The sequence below is a fragment of the Lasioglossum baleicum genome, chromosome 20 (genome assembly GCF_051020765.1).
Source record: "Lasioglossum baleicum chromosome 20, iyLasBale1, whole genome shotgun sequence".
Taxonomy (NCBI): Eukaryota; Metazoa; Arthropoda; class Insecta; order Hymenoptera; family Halictidae; genus Lasioglossum; species Lasioglossum baleicum.
Window position 1 is genome coordinate 1,529,356 of NC_134948.1, and position 26,284 is coordinate 1,555,639.

A 26,284-nucleotide genomic window follows, 5' to 3' on the forward strand; every position below is an offset into this window, starting at 1 on the left:
TAGTATTGACTGGACGACTTATTAATTTGCGAAGCGTATAAACGTGTACGCATTTCGAAATATTGCCACGCGCGTGTTACACAAGTGATGTTTATTATTTATCTTATTTGTATACCTAGCTGATCTCGTTTCGCGATGAATTCGCAGAGGAAATTAACGAGGCAAAACTCTCTGGAATTCGGGACGTCCGGATGTCGCGTTCCTGGGAGTTTACACGTGTCGGCTGGAGATCAAAAAGTTAATGAATGAACAAATGCCTGGAACTGCTTCAAGCAGAAATGTATAAAACAGAAAGTCGAGAGCACTTTAATCGTCGGTCCATAAAATTCGAAAATTTGAAGCACAAATGGTCAATTGATTAATGTTGATGAATAGCGAGAATGTTATTTACCGAATTTCGTCGAAATCGAATTGAACGATTCACGAAGAAAAATATTTACGTGTTATTTACAGATCCGTGGTATGGAAAAAATATTTTACTTTGCAGTGGCCGAGCGAGAGGTAGTGGAATCGAGTTCTCGTGAAAAGTTTTCTAAATGAAAAATACTGTCGTGGTATATAATAAAAATATGTCACTGCGCTAATAAAAAAAAAGAGATTCACGGTCGGCGTCCGGCAAACGAAAGTCGACAATTTTTTCACAGATTTATACCTATTTCACGAACGTCGAATTTTTGATTGATCGCGCGCCATCGACTTCGGCTCGCAATATTGTCGAATTAGCGGCCGCCATTCTTCAATTTCGTGGAGGACCTGCCGTGTCGAAATTGTATTGAAAATACGTGGAAAAAGTTTTACTCGAGGCTAACCAAGTTTATTCGCTCGAAAAATTATTTTACGTAGAAAACTGTGCACGTAGTGGTGTCGGTCAGGGTAACTTCGTTTCCGGTTCCGGAGTCCGTGGGAATCACGGGTGCTAGTGATCCCTGAGCACGCGAATCATATTTATCGGTGGTACGGCCGCTGAACGCCGACCAATTCTATTTCTACGGTGGAGCGCGCGGTGTCAGGGCCGTTGATACTGAATTCTGTCAGGCGTACGGTTCAATTTGTCTTCGTCGACGGTCTGGGGAACGTGATCGCGCGCCCGCCGGATATTAGGATTCTAGCACGTCCTTTCGGGACTGCGCTGTGACAGGAGACTGTTGCGCTATCATCGGCTGCTCGTCAACGACCCCCACTACTCGGTCACAACAGAGTTTTTGCTGGATCAATCGGTGTTGGATCACGGTGCCCGCGTCGAGGCTGTTCATTAGTGGAATTGACATTGCTGATGCTAGGCATTCACTTCTGCAATTGAGTACCTCGTTGCTGCTGCTCGATATTCATTTTGATAATTGAGTACCTCGTTGCTGCTGCTCAAGATTCATTTCGAAAATTGAGTACTACATTGCTGTTGCTCAATATTCATTCTGATAATTGAGTACTCCCTGCTCCAAACCCTCTAGAGCCCAACGATCTATACCGCCCCTTTCGATCTCTGCTCCTCGTTAATCCTAAAAGAAACATTTGGCGGCCTCCACTCAATTAACGCCCCTTATCAGGCATCGCATTGATTACCGGTTGACAGAGAGCCCACTGTTCGATCATTGGCCCCTTCTCGCCGTTCTTTACCTCGTCAACTAATTCAGTCGCGACGCGCGGAAGAGGATCCCCTAAATCCCGAGATAACGAAAATGCTGAGTTCCCGGGGGGTGAATTTCCCGCCAACGCGCGGCAACGATAACGTATTCTCAGATTACGAAATTGCTTTATCGATCTTCCTCGAGCACGTGTTTGCGTCGTGCAAACCGTCCGGGAAAAATTCTTCGGATTGATCCCACGAAATTGAACTGTCCCGATGACTGTTCATCCAACGGGACTCGTCCCTTTATTATCTCCCATTTTTCTCTTCTCGTTAGGTCGGTCGTTTTCAACGGGAGTCAAAGAATTCTATTTCATTATCTTAGAAGCAGTTTCCATGTCGACGGTAATTAACGGGAACTCGCAATTAAAATATCTCCCGTCTGTTAGGCGAGCTGCCCATTGCGATAGGTCTCCGGTTAAATTCATTTTCAGGCAATTACGTGCTCCGCCGAGGTCTACCCGCCCATTCAGAAACGATAACGTCGTCGTAGAATCGATCCTTAACACGCCGTGAAATAAGAGCCACCCGGTATGTACGCCCCTGCACTGTTCACCTTCTTTTGTAATCATTTCCAACTCCCTATCGGACTATTTTCTCTCTTGGATCGCTGATAACGGCCCCTCAGTTTACCCGAATAGCGTTTCACTTCGGAGCGTGACGGATCAGACTCGTTCAATGCCCAGCAATTGTGTACGCGGTGCGTCTAAAGAACTCGAAAACTGATGACCGATTTACAAACCGCAAGGGGAATCCAGTTTTTACCATATAATCGATGTAAACATCTCTGGCTTCCACCGCGGTGAAAGTCGTTTGAACTTTAGATTGCTATTTTCTCCCGAGACACTCCCACCGTTTTGCACGTGAGCACAAGGGGAAACAAGTGTATTATGAAACATCTTAAAACAGAGACTGTATAATTGGACGCCGCCGCGCCTCGAGGACCTCCCAATTTTCACGGCGTCTTGCCAGGAAGTTAATTCGCCGGCTCCTCCCTTTGCGTGAATCGTGCTTGTGCATACAAGGTGTTCAAAAATGTAGCGTCGAATAAAACACATTACTGATACAGGCATTTTAAAAATTGGAATATTTAGCCAGAGTCCTACTCACAGTCCTTGAGGCGTGGTCTTTATTTTCTTGGCACGCCCTGGACGATCTAAAATTTCTAATTGCTGGCACGAACCCACAGAGACAAAATAAGGTACGGAACATAATCTTCAACTATTAATATTTCATCAGGAACGTGTTTGACTTGACCACGTAGTTCCAGGACACCCTGTGTGTTTAGAATCGCGGCCTGAAGAGTTCCGGTCGGCGACAAAACAGCCCCCGAGCACGGAATAAATTATCCGAAAACATGAGGAAGGGGTGCAAACCCTCATCCCCCGGTTAATTTGATCCGACGCGATACGCCCTTGGGTGTTCTTGCGGGGACACGAGCCTCCGAGACGATTTCCTTTCGTCTGATTAAACCAGTCCATCTAATCTCCACCTAATAAAGTAGGGCCTCCGCCTAATGAAGTTAGGATACGGTCAGGATCAAAAAGCTTCTCTTACATCAGACAAAGCGCATGGCGGTTTCTTTTGGTTGATCGTGGCTCGCTTCGGCCATTCATTTCGTGCTTCACGGTTCTTTTTACTTCCTGTGCTGGATCCTGCAGCGCTTCTTAAGACTCGGAACGCGGTCCAATTACCAGTTTCGGTTATACGGCAACGACAGTCAATTTCATTATGGCCGTCAGTGGCTCAGAGAGGAGACATTCTTCGCACGCTCCCTTACACCGGTATCTTGCGGGCTCAGCTCTTCGTCTCCCTCCCCAGGGACTCCATCGCCCTCGGTTTCTCTTTGTAATGGCCTTTGTAACTGTGCCACAGTAGCCGCGGACCAATCAGCGCGCGGCGCTTCCTGCCGGAAATCGTGATGATGCTAAAAGTCTGCGGCTCTGCCGGTTCCTCCACGTATTCGATGATCACGACGTTCTCCTTTCAGATGCTGATCACTGGACTGCGGATTTCATGCATTTATGATAAAAATTAGTAGGTGTAATTCTAAACGATAAGAAGATTAAAATAGTTTAACAGTGCCATATCAAAATTGCTAACGAGCAAAATAAATGTTTAGTTAGCTCCTATAGGTTGCAATTGATGTATACAATTTTTGTTTTGCATAAAGAGCCGCTATCTACTGATCACTTAGGCAAATTCTACGAGTATGGACCCTTAGCGCATTAAAAATTGTTGCACCATTATTCACAATATCGTTTACATTATTGTAGATTATTGTAGATCGTGTACATTATTCTAGATCGGAAGAAATGTAAAATAGCTCCGAGTGCAAAGGATGAATCCATTCTTCTCTAGCTCCTCCCCTTCCTCCAAGTCCCACCCATTCACCAGTCCCTGAATCCGCCCACTAGTTATGACGCAGCAGTGGGCCCCGAACGCGGTGTGGGATTCCAGAAATTGGTTCGCCACACTAATCGCAGCCAATTAGGTCGATCAGTTGGTCAAGCGGTAAGACAAGGCTGCGAGCATGTGCGTTCCTGTTAGTTACGCGACGATTAGTTGAATAAATATGAAGCGCGGACGTCGAACACACGCAGTAATTAGGATTCTCGACGAGAAGACATCGGAGGCTTCCTCGTATAGCGGACAAGAAAATACAGGTGGCCTGACACGACCTCGATCGATACGCAATTAACGTTCGAGGCGTGGGGGACAATAGAGCCCGCCCCCGCGACGAGGGATAAATATTTGTCGCTATAAACAAACGCGTGGAACGCGTCCCACACATTTATTCGGCCGGCGGCGTGCCGGGGGCTGGGCCTCGGATTATCCAGCGACACGCCGCCCCCAGTTTCGTCCATGCATATATACGCAGTTTCCCAGAATTATTCTTATTCCTTCGGAGCTTCTTTCTTCCCCTTTTGCATGTTAATTCCCTTGATATCCCGTCACCGTTGCAGAGAACGCAAAGTAATTCTTCACGAGAGTCGATTCACCGTGGAATACATCTTTCTCGAGTAAATCGGCTTTGGAAACGATACTCGTCTCGATCACATTTACAGGAACATAGCGTTTCACATTCTCTGTTCAGGTTCTCCTGAGGAACGTGCCATCATCAAAATTATTTTGTTCAGCTGATCCCCCAGCTGTTCTTTTAGCATTTTATCTAGTAACATTATGTGCAGAGGGTGGTCCACCTAAATGTAACTATCTGAATATCTCCTTTATTTTTTATGAAATGACAAGGTGGTCAAGTTTTTCTCAAGGTCCTTTTTCCCGGAGTTTTTAAGGTCGTCGATATTTTTTTCTTGTAAATGTATATTTTCTTTCTATGCATATTCTAGTTGATATTAAAATGCGTTGAATATGAATATATATTTAGTGAATTAATCGGTTTGTATAAAATCACTCCCGTAAAGACGAGTCGGTACGTCGCTCCTATTTGAAACGGGAGCCTGCGGCAGAACTTCCAGCACAGTATTCCGAGTCTCTTTATGAGACTGCTACGACCCGTTTTTTTCGAAAAACGAAGAAACAGACCCGAGCGGGGTATACCTCTGGCCAGACCCAGACTGTACGTGTGCACGCCAGTGTAATACACGACCCGGCAGAGATGAAAAGGACATTTTCAAGTATCCATAAAGTTGGGAGCCCGGCGTAAGCGCACCTGTTGACTGAACACACGGAATCAATACATCTCCGCGTGGGTGGAAAAAAAGCAGAAACTTTCGAATTGGACACGGGACTGGTTCCGTGTACCTTGAATTCTATGCTGGTCCGTGTGATCGCAAAGCTCCTTGATTTTTTAGAGGACCTGTCACCGGTGAAATTCGATTTTTCCCGACAGATCTCATCGCGCCGCGGATGATAGCTTTTCTCCGATTGAAACGTTTGAAAACGAGTTGAATTCTTTCGTTAGAATATTTCCACAGTGTCCGAACATATTTTTTCGAACGAGTTTATTATGAATCTTCCATTCGAGAATGTCTGAAATTTGTGAAAGCAAATTTCCCGCCGTCAAAATGCTTCATTGCACGGAAATCTTATACCCTCGAGTATGCAGAGTTCATTAGAGGGAATTGGGCGCGGTAAAAGTTAAAAGGTGGTGAAATAATTCACAGTAAAGACGGTTAGCCACGGTCAGACATTCCGCGGCAATCCAGCTCTGCTTTCAAGCGAAATGGCTGGATTTAACGTTGCTTCAAAACTACCGGGTGAAATTAGTGCGATTAAAAAATTAGAAAGATCTGGGACGGCTAGTGGAAGAGGACGGTCGTGACCAGACACGACTCGGCCGACCATCCGGTTACATTTCCCCGGTAATGAATCATCCCGGAAACATACATTCCGCTGTTTAAACGTGCTGCTGGAGAGAGAAATTGACTTTGACGAATGAAAAATCAACCCACCTCCCCCGGACTATGGAAGACAAAGAGAAATATTAAAAACCATCTTCGCTCGTAACGCTAATTCTTTGGAGAGAACAAGAGAGAGTCAGAGAGTTAGGGAGAGAGAGGATGCTAGGTGAGGTTATTAATGTCGCGGTGAATCTAGTTATCGAACGAAGGAAGAAAATTGCCGGTGGAAATTCCCGTGAAGCAGGCGCGTTTGCCGTCCTTAAAGCGGTACTTTGCTTGGCTTCTTTTTCTTTTAGCGGCTCTCTCGACAGGCCGAGGCCTTGGCCGAGAGCCTGACCTTTTTTTTACGCGAATGATTTTCTCAAACCCAACGAAGAATCACGTCCTCGATGATATGGAATGAGAAGACTCTCCCAAGGGCTTCTATTGATGACACAGACCTCGGCGACACGCACACAGAACAACCCTTTCACGATCACGTGTTACGTAAACCGAACCTTTCCGTTTCGCAGCATTACTTTCTAACCCATTTCCCCGATCACGTTGGGCCAGCTTTCTCGGAATGCTTCGTCGTAACGCGACCACTAATCTCATCGACAGAGAGCCAGCCCGCTGTCGTTCTTTAAAACCAGCCGGTGCGGCGCACAGCGGTCCAGATTGAAAAATCGTGACCCATTTGGCCAAAAATCAACTTTCAGGTATCGACTGAACGGATTCTTGTTTCTAAATCTTCGTATGTCTCGAATATCAAATATCAACGAGATTGGATAAAAAGTTTAACGGAGAACGAATCTGAAAGTCGAACGGTTGAATCTCTATTTCCAAGAATCTTGACGATTCCATCGAGTATTTTGATTCGGCATTTATCTCTCGATGAAAAGCATTCTTCAGCGCTGAGAGATCATACCTTAACCCGTAGCACTCGAATGGCGACTCAGAGTCCCATTATTCAAGATATTGTTTACATTATTAAATATGTTGGCATCTAATCAATTACTGGACATTTGAGAATGGAATGATTCTAGGTCGAAGGAAGTGTTTAACTTTCAAGTTAAAATAGATTCAGAAAGTAGTGCTGAGAAAAAAGTTTCTCATTGTTTCAAAACGTTTGAAAATGAATTTTCTAATTATCTCTTTTTCCTGCAGTCTGTGGGAATCAAAGTGAGGGTGACCAACGAGGTGCCCGTCACGACTGCAGAAGACACCGTCCCGAAAGATGCGGCACCGTCTTGGACGACGATGTCGGTCCCCAGCAGTCGAACTACGCCCCCGACCCCGACAAACCAACCCCAACCCCAGTACTTGTCGCCGCACGTTCCTCAAGGGCGGAACTCCCTAGGCTCGGCGAACGGTAAACTTCAATTTTCCTTTGCGCATACAATCCCATCGTTGAATTCATTGTCGTGCATCAGAAGATTGCATATAGGGGACCACAATGCCGTTCCATGGAAACGCGTCGCACAAAACGATTTGGAATTTCGGTGGGAATTACCTGTAGGATTTAGCTGCTGCCCACGCAGCATTTCCTAAACCGTGATTTATGCTGAATCGTTATACAATCGTCTCGCTGGATAAACGTTAAATGTTACCGTAAAAATCGTTAATTCGTTGTATTAATAATTATATTACTTTGAAATACGTCAATCTATTACTATCCCAGGAAATTCGATACGTTGAAAAAAAGGTGGACTCTCGCCCGTTATTCCTAATTGCTAGCAGCGAGCTTCGTTAATTTTTTTCCCGAAGGGCACGTCTCGGTACGGGAACTTCCTCTCGAAAAAGTGCAAGCTCGACGGCTGGTTTAATTTGGTGGATAATGAAGATTGAGAGCAATTTTCCATGGGTGAATGTTAGATTCGCTGGGAATCCGTCGAACGCGCGATATTCGACAGGGAAATCGCGTTTCGAACTTGGCGAGGGTAGACGCGTATGAATAAAACAGCCAGCGAAACTGAGATGCCACGTGTAACTACCCTGTGGGACTCGCCCGCTCGAATTTCACCGTCATTATGGTCCCCGGTTGGCAATCTGTTCAAATTGATTCCTGTTCCCCCTTTGAAAGCCTGCCCCGGGGTCTCGGCATATATATATATATATATATATATAACCAAATCTCTGGAGATCGCACAGGCTCCTGCAGAGTCACGTATACCTCTTACGCGAATCGTTGTTACAGATTATACGTTACGCAGAAGACGGCCAGTGACACTCCGCATTGGCCCCCGTCTTCCCAGCAAGAGCACGTCCGCCCCGACTACCACCACCGATGGGGAATGGTCAGAACATGGGTAAGTGGCAATTTTTTTTTCCTTTCAACCCCCGGGCGAAATCGATTTTCTGCCCGAAACAGAGCTATTTTAATTCACTCGGCTCGTAATCAACGCGACAGTAGTTACTGTCGCGATTAAGCCAGCTACGATCACTTGCCGAGTTGGTACAGCACTGCAGAAGGTCCCAAGAGTAGTATACAACACCTCGCAAACATTCAAGCATCTTTTTATCTTTTCAAACAATAATAATAACATTTCTGTCTTGTCAATAACAGCATCAATAACATATTTTGCCTTCTGTGGTTCATGTAGAGATGTATCGGTAAGATAGGATCCTGCATTCGTCTCGATAACGTAGGAACCTAGATTATATTGTGCAGCTGATAAGATAGGACTCTGCTTGGCATTTTGTAGTCGGTAAGGTAGGACCCTGCATTTGTGCGAGCTTTTTTCTGTGTCCGGTAAAGGACAACGAAAAACGAGGAATTCTGTGGTATGTCCTCGGATTGGTGTGATTTTTGGAATCGGTAAGACGGGAACCTACATTTTGCGCGCCTCTACCGTTGTTAAAGTAGAATGCGACAGATCACAGTCGACACTGTAGGTTCTCAGCGCAGAACTGTGGGCTAGGTAGGAAATGTGAACGTTTGAATCCGACTGAGCTGGAAAATGAGAAGCTCGAGGTTGTTATCGACTCCTCGTAGGTCGACGTACTTCGCGACGATGGAGGCGGAGGTCGTCAGGACGACGGCGTCGCGGCGCTGCCACCCCTCGTGGTTCCCCCGCTTCGTAGGTTTTGTTGTGACCGCGACGGCTTTGTCGACAGTCGCGCGTGATTGCGGCCGAGCAGTGCGGATTTAAGATTGCTGCCGTTTCCCTTCCTCGGGAACCATCGCGTGTGCCGCACCTTCGATCGTTCCCTCGGTTCCCAAGCATTAGGGGAGCAATTGTTCGCCAGCCCTTGTACGGCTCGAGGCACACACGAGCTCTGCAGCGAAAAGAAAAATTCTCCGGGATTATTTTTTACCGTAACTTCGCAGCCAATCGAGTCTTCTCGACGGTGAAAAGTTGTGCGTGCGACAGCGGGGCTGCGGGGCGACTCGCGCGTTCAAAAATTTCTCGGAAGACACGTGTTTTGTGGCTTGATCTGACCTGAACACAGAGTGTCAGTTCGGAGTACGAGTTCAAGAAGATTTCGTACTCGGAGGATGTGTCCCCACGCAGGATGGACTCAACAGAAACTCAACGTTGTTGAAACCAAGGTCGTCCGTTGTTTTGAAAGGTGCGGGTGGTTCTAGGAGAAACTTTCCGCCGCCGTCTGTGGTTATGAGGATATCATCGGCGAGAGGACGTCGGTGAACGCTTCTCGAAGAACTCGATACGGAACTGTGTGTACACGGGGCGAGCAAACGTTGACCGGGAGGCGGACCAAGGATTTACGAGGGCCGTTCGTCATCGTCGAGGGGCGCGCCGCCGGGAAAATGTGTGTGCCAGGTGTGAAGTCGATGGTGGGACCATCGAGTGTGGGATGAACGTCGGTTTAATGGGAACAACGGATGGACACAGGGGCAACGAGGACTTAGGTAAACCGCTTTTGGCTCTTGGGTGGAGAAGCTTCGGCGAATCCCTCGATTTTTTTTCGATTCGAGCAACAATCACGAAAAATACAATGGTACCATCGGTCAAAAAATCGATCCATTCCAATTTCTAGGGGATTTTATGGGTGTTGGAGGTTTGACAAGCCGTCCGGTCGTCAAACGTCCAGCTTTGGACTACCTGTTGAGAAAGTTTGACGGCTGGTCAGGTGGACTCGGGAGCCGGCAGACTTGAAATATTAAATGCCAATCAGCTTAACGCTCGATCCATCTGCGGATCACGGGGAATCCCCTTTGCGGTCACGGTTGATCAGATCAGCTGATCCGACGAGGGGGAGCGGTGGGGGAACTTGTTGCGAGGAAACGCCGAAATTTCCCTTTCCCCGGCTGCCGCCACGTCGTTGAGTAATCTCGATGCCCTCGACGGATTTGTCGATGCCTCGAAGACCTGCAGTAGACGTGGAGAGAGTACACGACGGCACGCTCGCAAAGCGCGTCATGTTATGAAATCTGCATTTGTCGGGCTTTCCACGGCCTGGCTAACACGCCACGCGCTCTCAACGTTCGGTAAAACAGCATCGAACCTTCGAAAACTCTCCTCTTCTTTCTCGCCTCCGCCTTTTTTCAATCGGACGCGATTGCCGATGGACATGCCAGCCCCAGCTGGAAAATTCAAACGTCTGTACTTTCTTCAAAGAGCCAACTAAAACCCCCGGGGCTAGCCCTTTTCGCTGCCCAGGCACGATTTTCTTGTTCGGCATGCGGGAATGTTTAATTGGGGCTGTGTCTGACCACATACAGGCTGCTTCTACTGTGAAATATCATATGCCGTAATTTCTATATTTTATTCATGAGAAAAAATATTTTACAGCGAATATATATCCATTACTAAAAATGCTTTTGGATATACAGATTCGTGTCTGACCACGCACCGTCCATTTCCACTTGTCACAACGTGATGCTCAATAAATTCAATATTTCCGAACAAGAAAGCTGTCACCGACGACTCCGAATCTAGTTAAAAGGATCAAAGAGCAGTATGTTCTCTCAATCAACCAATTAAAATGATTGCCGGCAGTCTTTCTACGTGGATTTTCTGCTGATATTCCGCTAAATTGAATTTGTGCGCCCCTTTCATACCTCACGATTCAAAAACCGTTTGGTCAGAGTCTTTTGAGGACGTAGGCTCCGTGAATATTCATCGCGCTACATATTCATTTAAAATTGATCCGGCCGGATTTCGAGCTTTCAAAATGCTCGCGCCTTCGGCAAAATGCCCGGTCCTGGACCGAAATTGTGACCGATTTCCGAGGGATTTTGTTAAATTGAGTTCAGTTTACTTGTTGAGCTCCGGTACCGTTTCCTATAGCAGCGCAAGTCCGTGACGTAATTTCTCCATTTTCGTCTTTTTTCTTAATCGACTTTCGTGTAGAATGAAATACTCAGTTTTTTGTACAATTTTTTAATTGAATCTGTTCAAACTTTATTTCAGCTTTCCATTTATTCTCACGTTACGGAATATTTCAGAAAACTGTTCGCGACTGGTGTAAGATTGTTTCACGATTCTCGGTCTCGGTTTTCTAAGGGAGAAACGATTGCCTTATGGCTTCCGTGTCTCGCTGAGGAAAAAGTCGACGATCGAGGTCGACGGTCGGCCAATTAACTGATCAAAGCGCGGAAATTAATGTGGCCGACAGTGTGTGTGGTTATTGCATTCGAGGGGCTGATACGACGGCCGACGTTAGGCTTGTGTTATGCTTTTAAAATTTATCGAGCCATCCAGTGGCGGAGCACAAAGCTTGTCGCGTTCCACTAACACAAGTGTCTCGACTCGTCGAGCTTTGGACCGGGTGTTCTCCTGCACACCTGCACACTCGAAAAATACAATTTCTCTCCCATCGAACCGTGCGCGCGACCCGGTGACTAATACTTGTATCCACCTGCTCGAAGTAAGTAATGGCGAAACATTTCTCTTCGAAATTTGATCCCGTTTCTCCGAAACCGAAAATTATCAAAAAAAAAAATATCCGGCGCTTCGTATCATTCTGTTACATATTTAGAAAAATATGGGGAAATCATTTTTCAGACAGTTTCGATAGTTTTTCAAATTATTGGAGCACTATTTCAGCGGTGCGTCGCGTTTATGACAATCGGAGGGGGTTGTAAATATTTATAACCCGAAGTGGGGGTTCGAGCAAGGTAAAAAACGGCTTTGGAAATGATTTCCAAGGTCAGTGGTTTTCCCAGGACGGCGATTACTCGTCGAAGGGTCGGTCCAATATTTCCTCATTAATTATACGAAGTTTTTCCGCGTTTCTCCCGCGCCGAGAATTATGACTGGCCGCTTCGGTGTTGTTACGGCCTGCGATATTAATGTACTCGGGCTTCCCCGATTTGTTGCACGCGCGAGCCGCGTCTTTTTCTGTAGGACGCGCGTGCCAGACACCGGTCAGAGACTCTGTTGACAAAATAATTGGACGGTGAAATTTACAATGTTCCACGAGGGAGTTCCCCGAGGCGAAGTCTATTACGATTTAGACGAGCTAGTTCTGCATGAAAAAGGAGAGTTGCCGAGTTGACTGTATAATGGAGTTCGCCGGCGACCTGCATTGTTTAAGAGAATAACTCTGTTTCGTGCCATTTCTTAACAATTTTTTTCGGGAGGACTATCGAACATTTCGCAATAGTTATATTGGTCGAGCCCGAGGGCGGGACAGTGTACGGAATTCAAATTCGATGAAATCTTTCTAACGTAGTGTTTTAGATTACTGTTGGAGATTTATTTGAAAATAATTTTATGTGATTAATGCTCGGACCTAACCCACATACACCTAACCCAGATCTGTCACAGAGTATTGTAGCAGGATCAAGAAGGTTAGGTCGAGTTTTCAGGGACTGCACGTGAATTTTGCGTTAGTGTTGGCACAAGGGGAATACCATTTACAGTGCGAGTTGGATCGTTGGTGCAAATCAGGCCTAAAGATAGCTCGGTTGATTCTTGTTCACGCGACCGGTGCACGTTTCGCTCTAAAAATGTTTGCGTTATCTTATTCTTGTTATCGCGTGTCGGCTGTTTAACGAACACCCCTGTTTATTGCACTGATATACCGGCAATCGCAATGCAACATCCGGGACAGAGATAGAATCGAAATTTATGCCATTTCGCTGGCAACTTTTCTGTCAAAAATACAGACCTCGTTAGTTACAACAGAAGAACTCAATGAAATTTCCACGGTTATTAAAAGGATATACTGCACGAATGTGGAGATGAAATTTTCAAATTTATAATTAAAAATTTGTACGTATCCTGAATTTTTCCCGCGATTTACAGGCTCACTTTTCTAATATAAAAGTTGCCGAATAAAAAGATTATTTAATAAATGGCTCTTTCGGAGTGAACACGGAAATGTATAATGAAAGGCAGCTTAATTGAAATGCAGTTCGCGCAGTACTTAATTAAAAACGAGGGACTTGTTTTTACCAAGAAAAATGTTACATTCGTTCGCGTGGTTGGTTCTGGAATTGAGCAAAACGAAAGAAAAAGTTGCGGATGGTTTTTCTTCGTATTCCTGCGGGTATCGATGTTCGTAGGCAAAGCTAACGCGCAAAGAAACTTGCCGGCTCTAAAATTTTCTGCATCCCTTGAAATCGAGTTTTCCAGATTGCACCCCCACGACATATCGATTCCGAGACTGTGTGTCCCGGGAAACTTTCTTATGCGAGGATTTTTAAAATAGATTATGCATCCGGGTCCTCGGATGGTCTGCTAAAGTCACGGTTGATTCGTGGAACCTCGCGTTGACGTATGAGAGCGCACCGATGCTGAACAGTCCTTTTTTTTCCGAATGTAAACATTCACAGTAAAATTATAATATCGGATTCCGTTTCCCAGAAATAGTTTCGAAATATTCGCACCGATCCTCCAGTCCGATCTACGGTCACTTCCGTGGAGTGAAAACAACCCTTAATTTATTTCGAATAATATTTATTTTTAAGGAGGAGTTTCAATCCATAAGTTGTGTATTCTTCAACACAGACATTTTCTAACATTTCTTTTATAATAATTGTTATAGAAGTGCCAGAATTTTTATGAAAGAGGGCTTTATCGAGGGAGAAAGGACGGAGTTTACATTCGTGAAAATATTCAATTAAGTTCTTGTAAATTTGGAGAATGGCTCATAGAGTAAAATTGCAAAATTCTCTCTGGTATCAGCGGTGTCCGTTCCCACGACCCCAGGGTCCCGTTTGTTATTTCACTTTTGAAACTGGACCGCGAACATCTATGCAAATGCCGGCCATAACAGGTTAATCTAGAAAAGAATGGGAACTAACGGGTACGTGGGGTACATTCGTAAATATGAATTTATAGGTGGAAATCACATGAGAAATATTATTTTCATTTTTAATGTTGATCTAAAATTCTGTTGGCATGTTTGTACATACACTGCGCTGAAATCTGAAACACCACGGTTCGTGTATGAGTATCGAGCGATCGTAAAGTAAGTAGTCAACGAGAAATCGCGTGTCCGTTGATCATTCGTCGCGGGTATCGCGGTTCTGGATATGTGAGAACTCGAAAACGCGTGGAATTACCCTGCGGTGGTATACGACCAAGGACGTTTCCGGTTTGCAAATGTCGATTTTATGCAACCCAGCTTGCCGAAGTGACGGGCTATCGGCAGCCGTGAGTCCGGGCGTTGTGGTCTCCGCAGAGAGAAATTAAAACAATTACTCCCGCGAACACTCCAAATTCATTTTCTCGAGAACTCCAACTCTTTCGTTAAATACCATACAATTCTTATAACGTCCTCAAGTAACCCACCGCAATGCTTAAAAAAGAATTGCATTCAAACAAATCTTTTGAAAAATAATATTGTCTGATCGTACACTGTCCACTTCTACTTTGTGTAATTTTATATTCATTTTAAATTTTGTATTTTTCTACAAAAAAACATCGCCATATGGTTTGCGTATCGAACGGCATTAATTCGATTGGCTGCACGGCTGGTCTCGTACTGTATGTTTCTACTTTGTGTAATTTCATATTATTTACATTCTATATTAAAAAATGTACAAATATCGCGGCTGGATTGAACGGGAACAATGGAATCGACTGTATGTCCGACCACGTATTATTCTATTCCACTTCGTTCCTCCAAGGTTCACCTATTGATTAATTTAATACGTATAGAATGTTCTATTCTTCTGTAAGAAATGTAGATATAAATTAATTAGCTCTACTCTGTGTATTTAATATTAACGATGCAATTCATTGGTGGTCACACACAGACCACGTACAGTCTGTTCCTAGTTTGTCATACATCTGTGGTCCACTAATTTTGCATTCTTGCATTTTGCAGTTCACAAGAAAATTAGGGGAGCCACATAGTTCGAGAAACATATGGAAACAGTCAATTCTGTGTTTCTACTGTCTGACCATAACTGGTTATTTCTACTGTCCGCTCGCGCACCGTGTTTTTACACTGATTGTAACCTTTTAAGGATGTTCTGGAGGTATATAAAAATGCAACAAAATTTTTGAAAATTTGACAAGATATAATTCTTACTAAATATTAATGCAATTACCAAAGTTTGGGTTCGATTCACTGCACCGTTTAAGAATTACAGCAACTTAAAGTTTGTACATTTTAACACGTCTTCTTATGGAGAATTCATAAAATTCCACTTCAAACCCTATTAAAACCTTGAAAAAACGCAACTAGAAACTCCAGTTTCTTTTTATAGGTGGTAAAAATTATGTAATTAATTATATTCAAAATTTATTAGGATTCACTAAACAGTTGCAGAGCAAAAAAATTATAAACTGTTACAAAACGTCAAGTTTATCGTGTTGTCTCTCACTAGCATGGAAACGCGACAAGCGTAGACTATTCGCAAAAGTTTAATGCAAAATATACACATGAATGGCTTTCAATCCCATGTATTGATGGATTTCGAATTTCTTGTACGTTTGTCATCCATTGTACCTCCAGAACATCCTTAAAAATTTGTTTTCTTTTTTGTATTAGAATTAACGGTACACTAATTTTAATCTCCGTGCGTCTAAACTGTGTTCTCGCAAACGACACGCAGAACGTCCCAGTGAAACAATAGTCGATAACGGGACTCGCGACTGGCCGAGTCATTAACGAGTTCAATGGAAATCTAACAGTACGGTTGGCACGGGATTATCGGCTACGGGGAAATAAAAGATCATTCCACCGTGTCCTTGCGAACACCGTAACCCGACCGGCAGAACGGTCATCCCAATTATCGATTTTCACCGCCGTAAAAGTGATTCGGTCCCCGATTTTATTGCGCCCGGTTTTACTGACCTGCATTTAATCGGGAATGAGCCCCGACGGTGATACGGCCGGATTAAGACATTGCTCGAGGATCTGTTACACACGAATGAGATTAGGTTTGCCCTCAATATCGAGACCCTGCCATTTCCAGCCGGAGAATTTCGCTCGGAGAACACTTTCGGCGAAGCCAGGAATTCCACCGCCGCTTCTCCGATTTCACTTGCTATTGATATCACAATTTTTCTTCCATTCACTCGTGACACGAATCTATAGAATTATTTTAAAAAAATCAAAAACAGATCTTTTTCGTTGTAGATGCAGGAACGTGTTTGATCAAATACAGACTGATTCCACTCGCTGTACACACGATATTCCAATTTATAGCGAAAGCATGTTGCACGCGAAATCGAAAGAAATCGCACGGTTGTTTCCTCTGTGCACGGAACGGGGATAGAATTCTGTCTGATTGAACACTGTCCATGTCCACTTCCTTTCATTTGTTCCCCTTCGCTCCTGGCATTTCTCTTATTAGGATCTAATCAGAAGTGCAGAAATAGGAACACCATCTTTAAAGTTCTCCGGTATTTCCCTCTAATAAACTGTGCGCAGCGTGTCCGACTGCACGCTGTCTGCTATCACTTCTATCTGCCGTTCCCTCTTGAATATTAAATTGAATATTCAATTTGCTTGAAAAGAGTACTTATCAGTAGACAGCGGATTTTATGCATTTATGACAGAAATGAGCAGGTGTAATTGGAAACGGTAAAAACGTTAGATGGATTTAAAAATACCGTTACATTATTTTTAACCTGTTAAACATATTAATACAGAAAAATTCCGGTAGAAAATTTTTCTTTTGCATAAAGATCCTCTACTTATCAGAGTAACTCGTTTCTCATTTTATATGTATCAACGAGCGCGGTGCATTACCATTAAAATGTTCGGATATCTACTTCTCATCCTGAAAAGCGACACGAACCGTTTCGATAAGATCGAAATGATATTTTATTTGAATAATTTCAAATAAATTACGGCGCTTTCAAGCTTTTAATGAGTTTAATGGGCTAATGGGAGAGCTCGTTTGTCACGCCGAGACTATCCGAGGTCGGCTGATTCGAATTCCACGGATTTCTATTTTCGAAAATCTCGATGTCCTCATCGTTCATGCTGGAGGGTCAGCAAACGGCGAGAGACAGAGAGGGAGGGAGAAGCCAAGGCATCCGTGCGATGATATCGACATCGCGAGCTGGAATAATTTCCAGAGGACTATTTCGAGCAATCAAGGGATTCCGATCGATCGCATTAATTGGTTTCACCATCGCGTGACCCGGACAACCTACTTTCTTTTCCCACGTTTTAATCTTTTGTACCGTCGTGACCGGAAATGAGATTGCGATCGAGTCCAACACCGCGACAAGGCGATGTGTTTGCGACGGGAACCGGTGCCGGACGCTCCACTGTTTGATCCGCGATTGTGCGTTCCATAGTCGATGACGTTTGCAGCCCTCGCGATGCCACTCCGGGGAAAGTCACGTGGCTTACTCTTTGCCGAGCGATACATCATTCTCGAAGGACAGCCTGCGATTGCTATTTTCCCTGAATGGGGACGAGGGATAGGTCATTAACGACATCTTGTTAGGAAGTTTCTCGGGATACTACATACTCTTTGGAATTCATTCTCAAATGGGGCTCTTGTTAGAGAACAAGCAAGCACTTTTCTGAGGTCATTCGGGCATTCGGGCATTCGTCAGGAGATTCTTTATGGAAAATAAAAATTTTCTACCTGAATTGCAGCAAACTGGAGTGAAGTTGAAATTTATCTTCTTTCGTAATATGATTAAATAGGTTGGAAATGATACGCAGCAAAACCTGTAGCAGTATTTTTAAATTCTTCTAATGTTTCCACTGTTTTAAACGACACCTGCTCATTTTTGTTACAAACGCAAGAAATCCGCTGTCTACTTATCGGTAACACAATTGTAACCAGACCTAACCCAATAACACCTAACAAAAAAGAAAATGTCTGCCTTCAACCCAGTCGTGTAGCCTCGTCTTCCACTAATTTACCCTTAGGAAAGATCAACGTGCGTCAGATCTTCAAACTGGACCCCTTGTTTACCGTCCATCCCCTAATTCACGTCCACGCTAATTCCCTTCGCCGCCAACTGGTCGGTTACGTCATCGCTGAGCAGACTCTCCGATCTACCACGATCTTCCACCTAACAAGGTGACTCTGTAGAAGAAAATGTATTACGCGCGCACGGTTAACCGCGCTTCTGGTAAAGTACGTGCTCGACGCGGCGGAAAAGTCGTCGCGACGCTGTCGAGTAAAAAAGAACGAAGAAAAAAAATTGACACGGCCTCCATGAAAAAGCCTCGAGTGATCCTGAACGTGCGTGTGTGTCCCCTGTGCGTGTTCATTGTGCTGTCTTCACGTAGGAGGGACGTTAAGGGGGTGCGGGGAGATTCTACCAAAGGGGAGGTCTCTTATATACGTTCGCTCGGGGGAAGCTTTTAAGCTTCGTACACACGTGCTGTTTGCCCGAGAGATGAGGGGACGATGTACGGGAGAGAAACGAGGGGGGGGGGGGGGGGGTGACAAAACCCTGAAGAACGATTGATGATGGCCGACGGGGAAGATGGCGCGAGCCCCGCGGTAACGGACGCCAGATATTTGCGCTCCCCGTGTAGTTTCCGGCCGGTTTAACGACTTTCGCCCAGTTTCCTTCCCGATACCTGGCCAACGCCTATCGTTCCGCTTCATCTCTCGCAAGATGTCCTCTCTGACACTACCACCCCTCACCAACGTGCTCGGCAGAATTAAGTGGAACCAGTCGAACGTTTTATAACCTCGTTCGTTCCACGAAAAGTCCGTCAGTTATTTCCCGGACTGTCTAATTTGTCCCTGAAACAAACTCTGCTGTGGCGAGAGCAGTCACGAAGGTGTGAGGCAGTGGATTAGACCTGTATGTAGTCAGACATGTCACGTTTCGCCTGTGCGAGGTCAAATTGGTCGAAGAATTTAAGTAGTGTGAGTATTTTACGAGCAGATCGAGTACATAGGGTGTCCCAAAACTGTCGTACCTCCTTCATGGATTCTTTCAGCGGCCCATGAATATGGAACGGTGTCTCAACACCGGCCACTAATCTCGACGCTTTGATAATTAAGCGGCGGTGATTGATATTAATGGTTGCTCACCCTAAATAACTCGTACGGTGCGTGACGGCGCAAATCGATGAAGGGTAGCTGATGTAAGATTCATTCGAGGATTCATTATGAACGGTAAGAGCGATTTGCGATTTTCGCGAGGCTTGTTATTATTTATTTCGTATTAACTGTTGCAAATTCACCGAAAGAACCCGCGGTTCTCCGTATAATTAGTGGAGTATAATCAAGCCGCGAGGTAATCGGGGAATAACGTGAAATTTCCCGAGAACAATAACTACGCAGCGGCCGCGTCGAGAAATTGTGTAATATCGAATCGCCGCTAATTAAAGAACGCAACGCGGAGCAAGCGAAAGAGAGAAGCGGTAATAATCGGATCACTGACCAAGAATAATTCGTCGACGTAATTCGTTTACACCAACCTTTCTATTTCACTCTGTAGCGGCGCGGTGCTCTAGCGGATATCTTTAATTAACATCAGCCTGCAGTATCGCTAATTGCGTCGGGTCACGTTGTCATTTTTACGGCGCTCTACGGGATGCTGAATTCTAATATTTAATTTTCCCGCCCGGAACAAGCGAGTTCAAGTTCTCACAAAATTTTAGGAGATGAAAATTAATTTTTCCGTTCACCACGCCGAGTATCATTTCATTTTAAAAATTTGCTTCCATTGTTGTTTTCGGCTAGGAGTAATTATGATCGAGTAATCCACGTGCGCGATGACTTCCCTATCTGGCAACGCAACGAGCCCCTCGCCGTTAGACCCTGTTATATTTGACATTTTCACCACTATCGCTTGATGACAATCTATTGGAAGGAAATGGCCTGCTAGGGAGGCTATTTCGCTAACTACGCCAGATAATATTATCAGCCAACCATCTGAGACGTCCCCGGTTGTCGTCCCAGTTTGCCGTCAGAGTGTTACGAAATTAATGAATTTCGATTATCGTTGATAGCGTTAACATCGACGATTTCTTTCCCCAATAAAATAATTTATCCGAAATGCATTAGGTCTAGTACATTGTCACGTAGAGCCAAGCAACTTTTTGTAAGCTGTATCGTCGAAGTTATAAACGAATGAATACGAATATTCCAGGCGAGAAGATTGGCGTGTTTCTAAAATTCCGAGGGTTAGGCTCGTTTTAGTCGGCGTGAACTTTCGAACATTGAGGGGCAGCTTGAAAACATCGAATCGGCAACAGCTTATGAGAAACGAGACCGGGATCTGGCTTTGACGTGGCAAAAAAAGAAGAAGAAAAATAAAAGGAAAAGTAAAATCAACGTATTCTGCGACCCACTTTGTGATCATAGTCGCCGTCGTCGCCTGAACCTTCAATCTCGATCACCATTGAAAAGTTCCCAGGCCACGGTTTAAACTTTCCGGGTTATTTCAATGTCGAGCGCACTCGGCTGCGTCGGCCCCCCGCTTATACTTGCTCACGATACTGTCAATCAGTGCTCCTAACCTTTCCGTGAGAAACGAAAATTCGTGTGGCCGATACAACAGCCGACACACACACACACACACACACACACACACACGATGCGGATTTCCAGTTGAATGATTAAATAACGACCGTTCCGTTTTCGACGAGCTTCCGTAAAAGCCACCCAAAATTGCCGGCACGCTTCTCGTTTAAATATTCATTCTGTAAAAACGGATTCGAAGCATTTCGCTCTTTGTATGTTTTATTCAATTTTATTCGTATAAAATTTCCCTTCTCACTCGGTCCGTATTTTCCATGCGACATTATTAAAACGGTCCAAAAACGACCGCGAAACGATTTTTTCAATCGTTTCATTAAAACTCGCGCCAGACAAGTAGAATAGGTCCAGATTGGTCAGACAAGTAGAACAAATCTTGCTGTGGTCAGACAAGTAGGACGAATCTGGTTCTGATCAGACACGCAGAGCGAATCTTGCTGTGATCAGGCAAGTAGAACGAATCTTGCTGTGATCAGACAAGTAGAGCGAATCTTGCTGTGGTCAGACAAGTAGAACGAATCTTGCTGTGGTCACACAAGTAGAACGAATCTTGCTGTAATCAGGCAAGTAGAACGAATCTTGCTGTAATCAGGCAAGTAGAACGAATCTTGCTGTAATCAGGCAAGTAGAACGAATCTTGCTGTAATCAGGCAAGTAGAACGAATCTTGCTGTAATCAGGCAAGTAGAACGAATCTTGCTGTGGTCAGACAAGCAGAGCGAATCTTGCTGTGGTCAGACAAGTAAAACGAATCTTGTTCTGATCAGACAAGCAGAGCGAATCTTGTTTTGATCAGACAAGTAGAGCGAATCTTGCTGTGGTCAGACAAGTGGAGTAAATTTCGCGAAGAAGAAACTATGTGAAACTGTAACCGGATAATTTACTACTAATTTATTCTCTGTGAAAGGACAACTTGAAAGAGATTTACGTAACGTGTCTCCGACGCGGCCGTCGGGCTTGATTCGTGGCGCATTAATACCCCCACGATCGCAGTAATGATCCTAGGGATAGCACGTAATCATTCACAGTGCGTACGCGTTGGGTAACAGCGTGTCACGGCGAACGTTTATAAATACAACAGTCGTGGCGTGTTCCAGTCATTCAGGAATCATTCTTGCAATCAGCAGTGCGGTGATGAAATACATTCCGAGCATTAATAGAGTACAAATTGCTCAATTTGGCAGGGCGTAGTGCCGCCGGGGAATTGATGATAGAGTAAACAAATGGGCCTGATTGATTCCCGGAATTGATCGGTCTGCCCATTAACCAATGCACAATGACGCGAATCAATAACAAACGATCGCGATAGTGTTTCCGGAAACGTTTCCGCTCGGACGAAGACAGTAGTACGAACCGGTGCGCGATCGGACGCGAATAACATATTAGTGTCTCTCATTGACCAGAGACGAAAGAAAATTCATTTTCAGTGGTATTAACTTGTACATGGCCAGACGTAAGTGAATTACAATTATCCGACGTTGAACAAAGGCGAAAGCGAATTAATTTCAGTGGAATTAACTTGTACGTAGTCGGACCTCGGTGAAACGTAATTAGCTCACGTAAAGTTATTATTACACGGAGGACTTCATGCGTTTATAACAAAAATGAGTAGGTTTGATTCGACACAGTGAAAACATTAGAATTTAAAACCATTGTTATATTATTTTCGAACTATTGCACATATTAAGAAGGAAAATCAATTTCTATTTCACCCCAGTTGTTTGCGAAACGCTGTATAGTTATTATACTATAACGAGAAGGTTCTTTAATCTCAATACTGTTCACGTACGATAAAAATAATTTATTTGCTATAGAACGGTGTATAAATTTCAAATCTGTTTGGACACCAGCATTTTTTTATGGCATTATAGGGGAAGTCTGCAGGAGCAGAACACAATGAATCTTTGACAAAGGGTGTGCGTCCCATCCGAGAGCATCTCTGAGCGATCACTCGACAAGGACAAGACAGTGCGATCTTCATTTTTTTCCATGAAATTGAAAAACACGTTTACGGCTGCGCATTTGATTTCCCGAGGGTTCGTCGCTTGGGAGACCGCGTGTTTTACCAGGGGGAATGTCGTTCCCATCGCGTTCTCCCGAGGCAAATGTCCTGTGAAAGCACCGGAAGTTGGATGGGGGATCACGTCGCGTCACGATATTCCTACACAGGCATGAATAAGTGGCCCCTGGTGGCAATAATACCCTCGGGGGTAGTTCAACCTCCGGAAAATTTTAATCCGAACGCGTTTGTCATATTTTTAAGTAACACTGAATATTACACTGCATCACGCAGAATTTGGTAAAGAAATTTTAACAGAATTTCAGCACCTATTTTATAATTTTTCCAGTCTCCTCTTCATCATGTTCCTCGTGAGAAAACGATACCTTTCAATCTCATCCAACTGCGTACTTAACTGTCTTCATATACTCCCACGCAGTGACATTTTCTCAAGGATCTTTCGAAGGAACGATAGTAGATCATAAAGGAAATCGTATATCCAGCAAGTGCAATTTGTACGAGCTACAATCTGATCTTTTCGAACCGAGAAGCTTGTCTTACTACACGCAGGAGAAATCTACTTACAGGAAAAGTCTTCGTCAATCATTTGCTCAATAATTCATATGAATTCTTGCCCTTTGACTTCTCGTACCGTTTTCATAAATCGTCTGATCACGTACAAGGCGTATCTACTTATACGCAGAGATGTATAATCTCCTTATAAATAATTTTAACGAGACAGGCTCGAAGAAAGAGAGAGAGAGAGGAGGCGAGTTAGAAATACTAATCAATTATGCCCGACTATGCGTAGAGTAATTCTACTTACACTAAAGTGTACGTGACTTATGAATAAATTCTCGAACATGGTTCCAAGATATTTCGCAGATGAAAACGGAAGTTCGTTTGATGATGTGGCACAAGGTTCAACTATCTTCGGCTGTGTTACGTTGCTGAATCATCCTCCAGCAATCTCGCTCCACGAGTTGCGCCAGGATTCAGTTCCACGACGCAGATCAGTGCTTTGACTTATTACGGTATCAGGTCTACACTGATGTCGACGTGATTTGCTGGCTCGCTGTTCGAGTGGGTTCCAAACTCGATTTCTCCCCGAGGTTTCGTTAGCCCTCGGTTGTCAATCCCGAAGTTACGAGCGAAAAACAGCAGCTTTGTATTCCACGAACCTCCAAATACTTGAAAAACGATTTATCAATCTTTCTGGGAATCCCGAAAAACTAGCGCGCGTACCAGTCCCGTTGGCATAATTAATTAATCTTCACGTCGGCGCTTTTTATATCGCGTCCATTTAATTAACACCGGTCGAGCCGAATAACCCGTTCCGGAGAAAATCGCGTCTCCCCGTTTTTCATTCCGCACAGTTTGAAAAATAATGCTCGGGCCGTGATAGAGTACGCGTGGAGCAATTAATTTTTTTCCCCCGTTACCCCCCCACCCCACCCCCATTTGAAATACTTTCCACCGACGCGTCCGACTTAAATTCCATCGCGTTGGATTTTAAGCGAATACTTGGAACGCGGCCCCCTCGGCGTCCGTGACTGAATTTTCCGATTCGTACTTGCTCGGCGATTTTTAATGCGCTGCGGGTTCGTCGATATCGGACAAACAATTCCGCGCAACGAAATTTTTCCCCCAAAATATTGAAACACGGCAAAACAGACATCGAGCTTGGAATATGGTTGGTCCACCATTATGACACCAGTCATAATTCTGATTGCTCAATTTAAAAGGACGTGTGACACGCGGAAAATTTTTCTGAAGGTCGTGTCCTTCGCCACTTCAAGGTCATCAATATGAGAAGCCCCGCTCACTTTAAAAGGACCAGCAAAAATTTTCAAGTATTAATAAATAATTATTTATGAGAACACACATCTCGATCGATGACGTTGAAGTCTTGAAGGGCACGACCTTGAGAAAAATTTTTGCTTGTCCTTTTAAAGCGAGCGGAGCTTCTCATACCGATGACCTTGAAGTGGCAAAGGGCACGACCTTCAGAAAAATTGTTCGCGTGTCGCAACGTCCTTTTAGATCGAGCGAGGCTTCTTCCCGGTATTTTCTCGCCATTGAAAGTGTTCTGTGGAGAAATCGCAAGAAAAACGTAAGGGGCTGCCAGCTATATCGTACACCGTGTATATTCAATTTCGCTAAAAGGGTGGTGTATCCTCGGCTGCCATGTATCATCCGCGATTTCCTTCCGAATGTATCACCGAACGCTAATGGCGTGAAACGGGATACGGAGATGCGGGAATGAAAACATTTATACGAGGGGAAGCATCATCTGGCTAATTATAGAGGCACCGTCAGTTACACGTGTTTCCCGGGAAACACCGAACAGGAGATGAACGGTCGCGAACAGCCCCCGATGGCCGTTGGGAAGTTCTCCAGGCTCACGGAAACGTTCGCGGTCGAATTTCCTTGGGAAAATTGCTTGTCTGGCTGTTCCCAGTCTGTAAAAACTTGGAGGAAATTAACGAGACTAACTTTGCCAGTCGTCGTGCTTCGAGGGCTGCCCGTGGCCAGAAACGTGGATCCCGTTGCAGTGGCTGTATGGAAACTTTCCGCTTGCAGTCCGGATCCTAATTTATTAGGGACGCGGGTATGTGTTCTCTCCAGTACTGCTTTGTCCACTTGGAATAATTTTTGTTGGCTGAATTTTCTCGACGAAAACTTGTTTCGTTGCTGAAAATGTCCGGGGTGGGCCTGGATTAAATCTTGGATTCCTCGCGCTGAAATTTAAAGTTTCACAATTTCTAAAATCATTTTTCTAAAGTTTTATCAGTGGGAGGAGCTAGTTAGGACCGAGCCGGCCAGATGCTAATTAAAACGAGTATAGGGTGCACATTAAATCTTGGATTCCTCGCGCTGGAATTTAAGGTTTCATCATTTTTTATATCATATATCATTTTTCTATAGTTTTATCAGTCGGAGGGGTTAGTCAGGACCGATCCGGCCAGATGAGTACAGTGTGCGTAAGGGTGACGCGCCATACGCGAAATTGTGCTCTGAAATGGGGTTGAAAACGAAACGAAAGCGTGTCCCGCGAAATCATTGAAATGGCGTTGATCGAGTGTTCGCCACGGTGACGAATCGAATATTCCCGCCGTCTAATTTCTCACATCGGAAATCAAGCCGATGTACTCGACCGAGAAACCCCGGCTGCGGTGTTCTCAAATCGATTCGCGAGCAGTCGATGCGGAAGTCACTTCGGAATTGTTAATTAACGCGTCGCCGGGGCCGCGACCTGTGCAATAGCACGGGCTGAACACGGTGTACAGACAAAGGTCCACTGCGAGAGGAGCCGAGGGGAGGCTGAGAGAATGAAAGAGATGGAGAATAACTCCGAAGGGGGTGTCGGAGGAGGGAGGAGGGGGATGAAGGTCGATGGATGAGAGAAAAACTCGACGCCCTCGTTTAACCTCGTGTACTCCGCGGAAAAGAACGTCACCCGATATTTAGAGACTC

The 26,284-nt window shown here is 44.7% G+C and overlaps 1 protein-coding gene across 3 annotated transcripts in view; it reads left to right on the plus strand.

Moving 5' to 3' along the window:
- Positions 1-26,284, plus strand: part of Dnc (phosphodiesterase dunce) — a 393,758-nt gene that overhangs the window by 7,770 nt on the left and 359,704 nt on the right. Inside the window, exons 2-3 of one of the 3 annotated variants that reach the window (XM_076444511.1) lie at positions 7,135-7,339; positions 8,165-8,276. In XM_076444511.1, coding sequence (XP_076300626.1) covers positions 7,135-7,339; positions 8,165-8,276 — 317 coding nt within the window. Of the gene's footprint in view, positions 1-7,134; positions 7,340-8,164; positions 8,277-9,075; positions 9,842-26,284 lie in introns of those variants that run through there. The other 2 variants (XM_076444517.1, XM_076444512.1) reach the window with 2 other exon arrangements.